Below are 13,954 nucleotides of genomic sequence, written 5' to 3'. Positions count from 1 at the left end.
TCTTTACAGAACAACATTAGAAGTGTAAAAAAATACACCAAATGTTCTAGAATAGATTGAGAATCGTAAGTGACAATCTTACAAATTATTCTTCAGATGTGAACGACCTCCATCAAAGCAAGGCGAGGATGAAATACTGTGAGGCGGTTTTTAAAGAGACCTTAAGACTTCGTCCTGCTGGACCATGTGCCATAGCACACAAGGCACTGCGTGACACGACACTTGGTAATTAAGAGCCTTAATTTTCATCAATTGAAAAGAAAAAGTGACATACATTTCAAGTTACTTTTATGTCCTTTATAGCAGCACAGGTATCTCGAGACGTTGCGTTTTATTCTTGTAAAAATGACTTTCAAAATTCTAATGGAAATTCAAAATAACATTTAAATTTAACAAAATTAATATTTATCTTTTGCATGCCAACCAGGTGGGTATGATATTCCGAAGGACACAGTCGTTTATCCAAACTTTTGGGTGATCCATTTTGACCCAAGAAATTGGGAGTCACCAGAAGAATTTAAACCAGAGAGATTTCTTTCGAAAGATGGCGCATCAAAGAAAATTGACCATAAAATATGGCTACCTTTCTCTGCTGGGAAAAGGAAGTGTCCTGGCGAAGCTGTAGCTAGATCGAACTTATTGATCTCCATTGTAGGTTTTTAATATGATCTTGTTTGCTTACTTTTAACAGAGACACAGTAGTCTGCAAGTTATAAAATGATATCAAATGGTGCTAAGTAAAAATAATTTATCTATTTTCATAATTTGATTTGCTTGATTAGGTTACATAAGTGAGGTTTACCTTAATTAATTAACTACACGTATGGCATATGCCTGCCTTCCTTATCAAATAATGGCACAGTGTGAACTAAGGCAAGCATGCCCGTATCTTTTGATACTTTTTGTTAGGTGATGGTATGTATAGGTGTGATTGTAATTCACATGGTAATTCAAATTATTAAAAATGCTGTTACACAGTGGTATCCATTTTTCTCTTAAATCGTTTTCCCTGTTTTACAGGCCATGTTTTTCCGTCAGTTTAAAGTGGCTGTTCCGCCAGGACAGAAACTAGACCTTGAGCCGGATATGTACCAACTTGATTGCATAACAAAGCCTCAGAAAATTGTCATCGAGCCTAGAGAATAGGAAGACACGTGACTTTTAATCTCACGCGTTTACCAGTCTCCGTACGGCAGATTTCTTTGGGTCATGGACATATTGTTCATAACTACACTGTACGCTTACGACTGGAGATCTTTCATTGACGGGAAACCTCCTGTGTCTGTGGGTTATTTGGTTAATCTGATTGCATTCAGCGATAGACTCCATAGATTTACACCCCATTCCCAGAGATTAGATCGATCTACTTTAGATCGACCTAACTCCCTGGGGGTTCACGCTAAATAGCTGTCAGCCAGGCGGACACGAAAGTTAATTACCCCCTTACAGCTTGTAGTAGGCGGGACGGACATTTAAGTCGGATTATCTGAAAGTAATCTAGTGAGACTCCCCGCGGGGATAGATCGATCTAAAATCTATGGGAATAGAGCCTTAGTGTGCAGTATCTAGTACGATATATTCATTGTGAACGCACCCTTATATGCAAGTAGTGATGCAGTAGCCAGTAGTGAATACTAAAATTGTATTTAAGAATGTTACAATTCTTTAATTGTTGACGTATATTGGTGTGTCTCGTGTGGTTCCGTATTTTCCGCATTAATCATCTTTTATCTACAGTCTTCTTTTATTAAAACTAATTCTTAGATGATTGAAATTTATTTTTTCATGATGAGCTGTTTTAATTAGCAGGTACATTTTGCTGTGTAAGCATACCTTTTAGATAAATGGTTTAGCATATTTTGGTACTGTTTGGTTAAATAAAGTTATTTTGATTATCACAATAAGCTATTTGGTGTATTTCTTTAACAGAAATATTCAACTTGAATGTCATTTATAAAATATGAAAGAAATATGCATAATCCCACTAACAAATGAAATAATGATCATGATAGAAGAAACTTCTGAAAAAATCGGTTGTTGCTTTACTTATGAGCATCAGTGTAGCCTATATACCGCTGCCTGTTCACCACTGTAATACACATCACCCGGACATGCCCCAGTATATATACCACTGTAATACACATCACCCGGACATGCCCCAGTATATATACCACTGTAATACACATCACCCGGACATGCCCCAGTATATATACCACTGTAATACACATCACCCGGACATGCCCCAGTATATATACCACTGTAATACACATCACCCGGACATGCCCCAGTATATATACCACTGTAATACACATCACCCGGACATGCCCCAGTATATATACCACTGTAATACACATCACCCGGACATGCCCCAGTATATATACCACTGTAATACACATCACCCGGACATGCCCCAGTATATATACCACTGTAATACACATCACCCGGACATGCCCCAGTATATATACCACTGTAATACACATCACCCGGACATGCCCCAGTATATATACCACTGTAATACACATCACCCGGACATGCCCCAGTATATATACCACTGTAATACACATCACCCGGACATGCCCCAGTATATATACCACTGTAATACACATCACCCGGACATGCCCCAGTATATATACCACTGTAATACACATCACCCGGACATGCCCCAGTATATATACCACTGTAATACGGCGCGCAGATAACAACTTAATCTCAAGGACGAAGCGTAATCAACAGCTGTCGTGTATCAAACTGTTTCTCCCGACCGTCGGCTTCCACACGAGGACGCCGGTCACCGTACGTTAGTGAGCAGGCGGCATAGATCACACGTTCGACAGGACAGGTTAAGACAAAAAACAGCGTCTGATTTTCTGTTGTTTGTGCATCTTCACTTGTAGGCTTACCTGAGACTGGTAAGGTTGGGCTGATAAAAGACACTCGATTCATCACAGAGAGGACGCCAAATATCCAAAAATAAAATTCCACGTGCTCTAGTTTCGTGTGACATGTCTTTCACGTCAGCGCTATTCATAGTTGCCATGGTGTCCGTCAGCGGCGTTATCTCGCGGAGTCGTTACGCTATGTACGTGTGGACCACGGGCTGGGACTCCTCCATACCTGGATGTGATGAGGGGAAGTTCCTCACCTGGGACAGCACGTGCATGTCACACACCTGGGACACACCAGCCAAGAGACAGTGGTTGTGGGACACCTGTAACCTGCCGGGGAGAGAGGTGGACCTCATCTTCTTGTCAGGTAAATAGTTAACTAAACTGATTCAAAATAATTTCACCTATCAAAGCACAATACACTGCCAAGGTTATGGATTTGGATAGAATCCAAAAACGTACAATAAATTCAAATTTGGGAAACAAAGCCTTCGGCACACAATGCAATAAATTGAAATCAGACAGAAATTGTTCAGAATTCCGCCTAAAATACAAAAGAATAAACAACAACAACACAGAAGTCAGTATTTTATTCTTTAAATAAACTAAATAAACAAAGAAACCAAAGTATTACGTGTGCACCTTAGTCTTGGAAAATTTCGGTTGAGATCGTAACAATACACAGGATAATGAGACCAACGTCTCCTTTATATCACCGTCCTTTTCACGTAAGTACTGAAAAATAACGTAGATGTGCAGGAAAATCAGTCTCCTAATGCGGTGACCTTTACGATCCAAAATTGAAATAACAATTTTGACCGCCGCTCCACCCAATTATTCAAATGGATGTTAGACAAAAGGAATTTTCCGCGCAATCTACTTTCAGCTAGATCGCAGCGAAAACTAAGCTTTAGGCCCGCAAATTTACAAGTTACGAATGCCTCGTCGCCAATAAAGTATTCACTGTGTCTACTTACTGAATTGGTGAGTGATCGCTGTTGCTATTGCTAGACTCTTTGAGAATTGTAGAGATCGTCGATCGTAGCACGTCCGAATCGGAGTGGGAGATCCGAGACAATGGATGCTTGACAGTTATGATGTCACAATACTGACGATCGCCGGCAGGGGGCGTGCTGTCCCCACCTGGCCTAACTCACTCACCTGTGGTGGCCTATCTTGGTACATGAAGAGCAGACCAGGTGGAGGAAGGAAAAAACTCCGACACCATGGTGTCTGTCAGCGGCGTCATCTCGCGGAGTCGTTACGCTATGTACGTGTGGACCACGGGCTGGGACTCCTCCATACCGGGTTGTGATGAGGGGAAGTTCCTCACCTGGGACAGCACGTGCATGTCACACACCTGGGACACACCAGCCAAGAGACAGTGGTTGTGGGACACTTGTAACCTGCCGGGGAGAGAGGTGGCCCGCACGAAAACGAAGTAGATGCTCCAGCGCAGTAGACTACTGCAATCATACTGCAAACATGCTTCAAATCTGCTTCGATGTGGGAGCTAATTAGCATATTTGAAACATGCTTCTATCATGCTGCTAATCTACTGCATTAATGCTCCTCCTCTGTACAACCCTATGTAATTTTTGAAGTAGAATTGCAGTAGGCTATACTGCATTTCTACTGCAAATATGCTCCACACCACTACTGCGTTAATGCTTCTTTGCTACTTCGATACTACTGCATTTTCATGCGGGTGGACCTCATCTTCTTGTCAGGTTAATAGTTTACTCTACCAGGGCCACATGGAGAAACAATACATGTAAATATTCACAGATGGTCCTCTAGCTTTCCAAAAGAGAACAATGACAACTGGTTGTTTCTATGGAATATTACCTGCCCTAGCCGGAAAGTCAACAACAGGGGGAGGAGGAGGGGACACTAATGTGAATGTCATTTTTATAGGGAGAGACCCGCACTTTTTAAGTTGTTCTTCAAATAAATTTTAGACTATGATTTATGCATATAAAGAACGACATATAGTAAACCCCCACACACACACACATCCCGGATGTCACTTGGTGTTAAGTACCATATTGGACTACATAGGCCTATATACACACAACCCTGTACACAGGACAATAGGCAATGTGATTTATTTATACTTTAGTCGATAGCAGATCTTCCTATGGTTAAAATACTAGTGGATAGGCTGTACTGTACTTAATACTGGTATTTATATACAGGGTTCATAAAGATCTTCCTATGGTTAAAATACAGCTGGACTAGTGGATAGGCTGTACTTAATACTGGTATTTATATGCAGGGTTCATAAAGATCTTCCTATGGTTAAAATACACCTGTAATAGTGGATAGGCTGTACTTAATACTGGTATTTATATACAGGGTTCATAAAGATCTTCCTATGGTTAAAATACACCTGTACTAGTGGATAGGCTGTACTGTACTTAATACTGGTATTTATATACAGGGTTCATAAAGATCTTCCTATGGTTAAAATACAGCTGTGTTAGTGGATAGGCTGTACTTAATACTGGTATTTATATACAGGGTTCATAAAAATCTTCCTATGGTTAAAATACACCTGTAATAGTGGATAGGCTGTACTTAATACTGGTATTTATATACAGGGTTCATAAAGATCTTCCTATGGTTAAAATACACCTGTACTAGTGGATAGGCTGTACTTAATACTGGTATTTATATACAGAGTTCATAAAGATCTTCCTATGGTTAAAATACACCTGTAATAGTGGATAGGCTGTACTTAATACTGATATTTATTTACAGGGTTCATAAAGATCTTCCTATGGTTAAAATACACCTGTAATAGTGGATAGGCTGTACTTAATACTGGTATTTATATACAGAGTTCATAAAGATCTTCCTATGGTTAAAATACACCTGTAATAGTGGATAGGCTGTACTTAATACTGGTATTTATATACAGGGTTCATAAAGATCTTCCTATGGTTAAAATACACCTGGACTAGTGGATAGGCTGTACTTAATACTGGTATTTAAACCTTGAGGTGTCCACAGCTAGTACCGTACAGGGTTCATAAAAGACGGGTGATAGACGCCAACAGTCACGTGCTGCCGTCACGGTGTAAACCAGGTCAATAGGTTAGGAATCTTACACGGGGTTATATATGATTTGTTTTACAAAAAATTTGATTCGGTAATGTGAGTACGAAATGGACTGGAAACACTTGGCTTGTCATTTAAACGCGCATATCATTCATACTTTATCTTGTGTCGATCTCTAGATGTTCACCGTCCTCTGGAGAGAGGCTACCTCAGCAACGACTGCTCACTGCCGGAAATCCAGCGCATCAAAACCGCTCTCACGGAGGGTCACGCTAGAGTACCCGACCTCAAGATTTACGCCCTATATGCTGTAAGCGACCTTCCAGTCTCGGAGCAGTTTCTGGTCAAGTTTGTTGTGTGGTATAACGACATATGTGCAGGTGAGATAGACGGGTATATCACTAACAGGCGTCTGTTTGATGAGTATCGCCCCATTTTCTTTCTATGTGAGATCTGCATGTGTCCATACGCCATTAGTCCTGTATAGGTAGTATGAACATGTACTAGTAATGAGTATATTTGTTTTGTAAAACAAGGCGAAAACCTTTCGTACGAACTGTGGATCGATCTATCTCCAAGGGGATTTTTCGCTAAATTGAAATTAACTTAAGCGGCTTAGATGTTTGTCACCCCTACTGAAGCTGCTGGGAGGTAACTTATTATCGTTTAAGTAGCTTCAGTAGGCGTGTCAGACATCTAAGCCGCTTAAGTTGATTGCAATTTAGGGAAAAAACCCTTGGAGATGGATTGATCCTGTTAGATCGATCTAGCTATGGGAAACAAGTCTTAATTAAGTACCAAAAATTTCGAGGGACCCTCAGCGGGCCCCGAGCCCCACGCCAAGGGAGGGGGAGTAGGTCAGTTTCGCATCCGAGGCCTGTCAGACCCCCCCTTTCAAATAATCCTCTATCCACCCCTGTACAACTGCAGTACCCAGTAGCATTATCACATTAAAAGAATAATCTGAATGTTTAAGATACAAAGAATTAAGAAATCCGAGACCTCAATTTTTTCAACGGTTTTTCAGCGAGCGCAGCAGAGAGGTTTGACGGAATTGCCGTGAACAACGAGGCTTTCTCAAAAATCAAATGTGGGAAGGAGAAGCCGATCAAGACATATCTGGATAACTTGATGGCTGTCAAGGTAAAAACATTTATATCAACACCAAACCAAACTTCTTTCTACATAATGTTTTTCTCTTTTAATGAAAAATGTTCTTAATGTGTTCTAGGACATTCTGAAGGACTTCCCCAAAAACAGTTCTCGAACTGTTACATTCTTTACAGAACAACATTAGAAGTGTAAAAAAATACACCAAATGTTCTAGAATAGATTGAGAATCGTAAGTGACCGTTAAATGAGACAAATTTTCGCAGGGGATCAGAGAAGCCATGTCACGTATAAGACTTGAATTGTCATTGGTGGCATTTCAGAAAGAGGCCAAGAAGCAAGCCAATGGCGTGCTTAAGACGCATTATTCCATTGGCTGGCACTGGGGACTACAGTGTTCCACTGGCCCAGCGACATCGAGGCTGATCAGCTGGGGCGGCAAGAGGGCAAAGGTCACTACCCACATGATTGACATATTTGACAGCGTGGACGCCCAGGTTAATTACCATACTAATTGTGACTGTGCGACAAAATCTGATCACAGTTATGGCCGTCAGTTCTGGCGATGCATTACGAAAAAAGAATTTAAAACAAAAGCATCCTCAACAAGCGTACAGATTTCATAATTTGGTACTTGGGTTTGGACATGGTATATTGTGGTGATTAAAATTTAAGGAAATGTGCTGAAATTTACAGAAAATTTAATGTTGTCCTATAAATGCGCGTTGTACTGGTACGCCATTAAAGTATAGCTGGAACTGCGTGTATTCAGGTGGCGTATACTCGTACAAGCCAAGTGGTGGAGAGAAGCAAATGGGCCGACTACGACTATGCAGTGACTGCAGGCAAACCTTTCTATACCACTATCTACACCAACAAGGTATGTGTCACAAGCCCAGTCCTAATCTAGTCCTATGCCTTAGAGGCCCAGATCCAATCCTAATAATATTTGGAACTGCGTGTATTTAGGTGGCGTATACTATGACTATGCAGTGACTGTAGGCAAACCTTTCTATACCACCATCTACACCAACAAGGTATATATCAAAGTACAACACAATGAGTACTGTTTTGGTTAATTATGAAATTGGAAATTGAATACAGTTCAGTTTTTCCGTGCTGCTATACCTACGTGCACCCACTCCTGTAGTCGACCAGCTAGATAATATGGTGCATTTGGAAAATAGTGATTCTGCACAGTGATCAAAACAGTTCAAGTATCTATTGTGCATGTACAGGTATCCCTGATCTCCAAAGATCTTTACACCATCTTTACACCACGTTTGTTGCAATTTTAACCTGTTTTTGGAATAATGAGATATATATTTCAGTTAATGTGTACTATTTAAAACATTTTTTTCTCGCATATATATCTAATATGTATAGCTTTAACCTTTTGGTTGATTTTAATCCTACCCCTAGCCCCACCCGTGATAGAAATGTTTTCCAGGGTGTTTTTATTTATTAGCTAACATAAAGAGGAGTGTTGTAGGCGACTATGAAAACATAGTTGATCAATTCCTTCCAGGGGACGGCGTGTCAGACGACCTACTTCCCTCAGTCTTGTCCCTGGGGAGAGAAGACGGAGGCTGCCATGTTTGCTCTCTTTGACTCCTATCCGAAAGATATTGAGCATGCGCGACCTTGCATTCATTATTTCCGGGGCATCTACTCCAGCGGTGGGCATTCTGATTGGCCAGCTCACAAACAACCACGCGACGTGCTGGTGGGATAAAGGTCATGCTCCCCTGGTTTGGCGAAATACACCACAATATCCAAGTTTGAAAATTTTCACAGAGACACTTACAGACCAGATCAGTGTAACATTTTATTGTAAAATAAATTCATGAATAAATAAATAAATATTCAAAATATATGAGAATTTCAAAGGTAGTTGATTAAAAGGCACTAAAAGTATCTGTCTACTACATTGTTGTAATGCATGTCGCGCGTGTACCCCAGTAGGCCTATATGTAGCCTGTAGTAATCGTGATTACAGTTTTATAGTTATGTGCATTAATATTAAAATACTCAAGTTGTTTTCTAAAATACATGCACTGGCCTATACGATACTGCTTATAAAATCCCTTATCTTGACTGTGAGTTTTACTTTCATTTTGTTCATTTACGTTGCGGGTTTTAGGACCCACGTAGTTCTGAACAGTTATCAACAGCAGCAAAACACATCCTGGCTACGTCCCATGAGACTCCAAGCCAATGTATTTGGCTGTATATGCGTGAGAAATGACGTCAGCAATACAGACAAGGGAGTGAAAACGAAACAAGATCAGAAGAGGCAACGACACGTGTGACAAGATAATCCACGTTTTAAAAGAGTAAAATTCTATTTGCACGTGGTTTGCGATCTCATTTCGTAGACCGAAGGAGTTCAAAGCCCACAGGCAAAAGTTGCAGCAGAGCAAGAATACTAGCCCCTGCCGGCCAGGTCTTTTCTCCCTGTGTTCCCTCAATGTGGCTCGTCTTGGCAGAAATGACGTCACGAGGAACAGTGACTGGATGATGGCCTGTGTGCTAGTACAAAAAGCGTCTGCTGTGGTTAAGGCTGCCTCCATGCCCGCGGTTGACAGACCCGCTATAATGGTCAGCATGCAGTAGGTGAGGAGACCCAGCGTGGCGATCCCCAGCAGAGCTTTATCCATCGACTGCTGATGCTGCTGCCCCCTAGAGGGCACGTGGCGCCGCGGGTCACGCCCAAGACGGCCCATTTCTTTGAGATTATCTGTCTTTTTCATCAAGCCCTTTATCTGAATATGAGTGGCGATCGTGACTAAGATACTGAGGGCGTTGATGAAGATTTTTGTACCAAAGAGATGTGAGTTGGCCAGGTCTGGACTTTTGCCGTTATACATGAGATATAGGAACACAATGATGACAGCCACTGACGCCAGGATAACCAACATTCCAACAAACAGCCCGCAGTGGTTGTTGACGTACGTATGCTCTCTCTCCTCAGACCAGTTAGGTTCAAACACTGTGGTAGCTATAGACCTCTCTGATGCCACAGACCGTATCGACGACACGTGCTTGTTCCTGTTAAAACCAACGAACGCGCTGCCATTACTAACCGGCTCTTCAGGGGTGTGGACACCTCCCTGGATGTCATAGCCACGCGCAGGGTGACCGGCCTCCGGGCCCAGCTCGCTTGAACCGATATTGAAGTGAACCTTTTCAGTTGTGGCGAGAGGTGACTCCGGCTCGGGATTCTCGTTGAGGTTCTTAATGAGCGGCAAGCTCTTGGGGCGAGGTATGCTCCCGGCCCCCGTCTCCGGGTCTGTGCTGGACTCCTTAGGATTCTCGCAGTTTCCCGTGCTTTCGTCCGAGAACGACTCTTCCTGGATCTGAGGTAGTACGATGGAGAAACACTTTCTCTGGTGCTCCATCTTTGCCAAAGACGAAGACTTCTTAAAATTGCCACGGTTGCCATAGAAACTTACACTGCGCGGAACATCTTGGCGTTGGTGCAGACCAAATTTGCGTCTGTTTTGTATTTTGACCTGAAAAAAGGAGAAAAAGTATATAGTTTTTTATACAAACACCTAAACGTTGAACTACATGGATTTAGCCGTACCTTACTCCAGATCAAGAACACGGTGGTGGTGGGTGTATTTTAACATAGATACTAACACATAGAGTTAGCCGTACCTTACTCCAGATCAAGAACACGGTGGTGGTGGGTGTATTTTAACATAGATACTAGTACATAGAGTTAGCCGTACCTTACTCCAGATCAAGAACACGGTGGTGGTGGGTGTATTTTAACATAGATACTAGTACATAGAGTTAGCCGTACCTTACTCCAGATCAAGAACACGGTGGTGGTGGGTGTATTTTAACATAGATACTAGTACATAGAGTTAGCCGTACCTTACTCCAGATCAAGAACACGGTGGTGGTGGGTGTATTTTAACATAGATACTAGTACATAGAGTTAGCCGTACCTTACTCCAGATCAAGAACACGGTGGTGGTGGTGGGTGTATTTTAACATAGATACTAGTACATAGAGTTAGTCGTACCTTACTCCAGATCAAGAACACGGTGGTGGTGGGTGTATTTTAACATAGATACTAGTACATAGAGTTAGCCGTACCTTACTCCAGATCAAGAACACGGTGGTGGTGGGTGTATTTTAACATAGATACTAGTACATAGAGTTAGCCGTACCTTACTCCAGATCAAGAACACGGTGGTGGTGGGTGTATTTTAACATAGATACTAGTACATAGAGTTAGCCGTACCTTACTCCAGATCAAGAACACGGTGGTGGTGGGTGTATTTTAACATAGATACTAGTACATAGAGTTAGCCGTACCTTACTCCAGATCAAGAACACGGTGGTGGTGGGTGTATTTTAACATAGATACTAGTACATAGAGTTAGCCGTACCTTACTCCAGATCAAGAACACGGTGGTGGTGGGTGTATTTTAACATAGATACTAGTACATAGAGTTAATCATACCTTACTCCAGATCAAGAACACGGTGGTGGTGGTGGGTGTATTTTAACATAGATACTAGTACATAGAGTTAGTCGTACCTTACTCCAGATCAAGAACACGGTGGTGGTGGGTGTATTTTAACATAGATACTAGTACATAGAGTTAGCCGTACCTTACTCCAGATCAAGAACACGGTGGTGGTGGGTGTATTTTAACATAGATACTAGTACATAGAGTTAGCCGTACCTTACTCCAGATCAAGAACACGGTGGTGGTGGGTGTATTTTAACATAGATACTAGTACATAGAGTTAGCCGTACCTTACTCCAGATCAAGAACACGGTGGTGGTGGGTGTATTTTAACATAGATACTAGTACATAGAGTTAGCCGTACCTTACTCCAGATCAAGAACACGGTGGTGGTGGGTGTATTTTAACATAGATACTAGTACATAGAGTTAGCCGTACCTTACTCCAGATCAAGAACACGGTGGTGGTGGGTGTATTTTAACATAGATACTAGTACATAGAGTTAGCCGTACCTTACTCCAGATCAAGAACACGGTGGTGGTGGGTGTATTTTAACATAGATACTAGCACATAGAGTTAGCCGTACCTTACTCCAGATCAAGAACACGGTGGTGGTGGGTGTATTTTAACATAGATACTAGTACATAGAGTTAGCCGTACCTTACTCCAGATCAAGAACACGGTGGTGGTGGGTGTATTTTAACATAGATACTAGCACATAGAGTTAGCCGTACCTTACTCCAGATCAAGAACACGGTGGTGGTGGGTGTATTTTAACATAGATACTAGTACATAGAGTTAGCCGTACCTTACTCCAGATCAAGAACACGGTGGTGGTGGGTGTATTTTAACATAGATACTAGCACATAGAGTTAGCCGTACCTTACTCCAGATCAAGAACACGGTGGTGGTGGGTGTATTTTAACATAGATACTAGTACATAGAGTTAGCCGTACCTTACTCCAGATCAAGAACACGGTGGTGGTGGGTGTATTTTAACATAGATACTAGTACATAGAGTTAGCCGTACCTTACTCCAGATCAAGAACACGGTGGTGGTGGGTGTATTTTAACATAGATACTAGCACATAGAGTTAGCCGTACCTTACTCCAGATCAAGAACACGGTGGTGGTGGGTGTATTTTAACATAGATACTAGTACATAGAGTTAGCCGTACCTTACTCCAGATCAAGAACACGGTGGTGGTGGGTGTATTTTAACATAGATACTAGTACATAGAGTTAGCCGTACCTTACTCCAGATCAAGAACACGGTGGTGGTGGGTGTATTTTAACATAGATACTAGTACATAGAGTTAGCCGTACCTTACTCCAGATCAAGAACACGGTGGTGGTGGGTGTATTTTAACATAGATACTAGCACATAGAGTTAGCCGTACCTTACTCCAGATCAAGAACACGGTGGTGGTGGGTGTATTTTAACATAGATACTAGTACATAGAGTTAGCCGTACCTTACTCCAGATCAAGAACACGGTGGTGGTGGGTGTATTTTAACATAGATACTAGTACATAGAGTTAGCCGTACCTTACTCCAGATCAAGAACACGGTGGTGGTGGGTGTATTTTAACATAGATACTAGTACATAGAGTTAGCCGTACCTTACTCCAGATCAAGAACACGGTGGTGGTGGGTGTATTTTAACATAGATACTAGTACATAGAGTTAATCATACCTTACTCCAGATCAAGAACACGGTGGTGGTGGTGGGTGTATTTTAACATAGATACTAGCACATAGAGTTAGCCGTACCTTACTCCAGATCAAGAACACGGTGGTGGTGGTGGGTGTATTTTAACATAGATACTAGCACATAGAGTTAGCTGTACCTTACTCCAGATCAAGAACACGGTGGTGGTGGGTGTATTTTAACATAGATACTAGTACATAGAGTTAGCTGTACCTTACTCCAGATCAAGAACACGATGGTGGTGGGTGTATTTTAACATAGATACTAGTACATAGAGTTAGCCGTACCTTACTCCAGATCAAGAACACGGTGGTGGTGGGTGTATTTTAACATAGATAGTAGTACATAGAGTTAGCCGTACCTTACTCCAGATCAAGAACACGGTGGTGGTGGTGGGTGTATTTTAACATAGATACTAGTACATAGAGTTAGTCGTACCTTACTCCAGATCAAGAACACGGTGGTGGTGGGTGTATTTTAACATAGATACTAGTACATAGAGTTAATCATACCTTACTCCAGATCAAGAACACGGTGGTGGTGGTGGGTGTATTTTAACATAGATACTAGTACATAGAGTTAGCCGTACCTTACTCCAGATCAAGAACACGGTGGTGGTGGTGGGTGTATTTTAACATAGATACTAGTACATAGAGTTAGTCGTACCTTACTCCAGATCAAGAACACGGTGGTGGT

At 41.7% G+C, this 13,954-nt stretch overlaps 3 protein-coding genes across 10 annotated transcripts in view; 2 read left to right on the top strand and 1 right to left on the bottom strand.

The window, feature by feature from the left end:
* Nucleotides 1-101: 101 nt before the first annotated feature.
* On the top strand, nucleotides 102-1,927 carry LOC147760135 (steroid 17-alpha-hydroxylase/17,20 lyase-like). Its single transcript, XM_087018822.1, has 3 exons — nucleotides 102-225; nucleotides 428-651; nucleotides 1,021-1,927. The coding sequence occupies exons 1-3, from the start codon at nucleotides 129-131 to the stop codon at nucleotides 1,144-1,146; spliced, it is 447 nt and encodes a 148-aa protein (XP_086874948.1). The 5' UTR covers nucleotides 102-128; the 3' UTR covers nucleotides 1,147-1,927.
* A 742-nt stretch (nucleotides 1,928-2,669) lies between these two features.
* Nucleotides 2,670-8,932, top strand: LOC106151742 (uncharacterized). Of its 2 annotated transcripts, none has more exons than XM_013525130.2 (6): nucleotides 2,670-3,252; nucleotides 6,128-6,328; nucleotides 6,976-7,091; nucleotides 7,382-7,555; nucleotides 7,831-7,938; nucleotides 8,587-8,932. In XM_013525130.2, the coding sequence occupies exons 1-6, from the start codon at nucleotides 3,003-3,005 to the stop codon at nucleotides 8,791-8,793; spliced, it is 1,056 nt and encodes a 351-aa protein (XP_013380584.2). In that variant the 5' UTR covers nucleotides 2,670-3,002; the 3' UTR covers nucleotides 8,794-8,932. The 2 variants fall into 2 exon arrangements, with proteins under 2 accessions (XP_013380584.2, XP_086875019.1); XM_087018893.1 differs by lacking the exon at nucleotides 2,670-3,252 and adding an exon at nucleotides 4,316-4,615.
* Nucleotides 8,874-13,954, bottom strand: part of LOC106151744 (uncharacterized) — a 27,842-nt gene continuing 22,761 nt past the window's right edge. For all 7 annotated transcript variants that reach the window (XM_087018886.1, XM_087018888.1, XM_087018887.1 and 4 more), the window contains exon 7: nucleotides 8,874-10,573. In XM_087018886.1, the coding sequence (XP_086875012.1) occupies nucleotides 9,251-10,573 (1,323 nt within the window). In that variant the 3' untranslated portion in view covers nucleotides 8,874-9,250. The remainder of the gene's footprint in view (nucleotides 10,574-13,954) is intronic.

This window comes from Lingula anatina, chromosome 8 (genome assembly GCF_051362555.1).
Source record: "Lingula anatina isolate TDL-2025a chromosome 8, LinAna3.0, whole genome shotgun sequence".
NCBI lineage: Eukaryota > Metazoa > Brachiopoda > Lingulata > Lingulida > Lingulidae > Lingula > Lingula anatina.
Note: the sequence above shows the minus strand (reverse complement) of the source record. Positions and strands in the feature narration are given on the sequence as shown.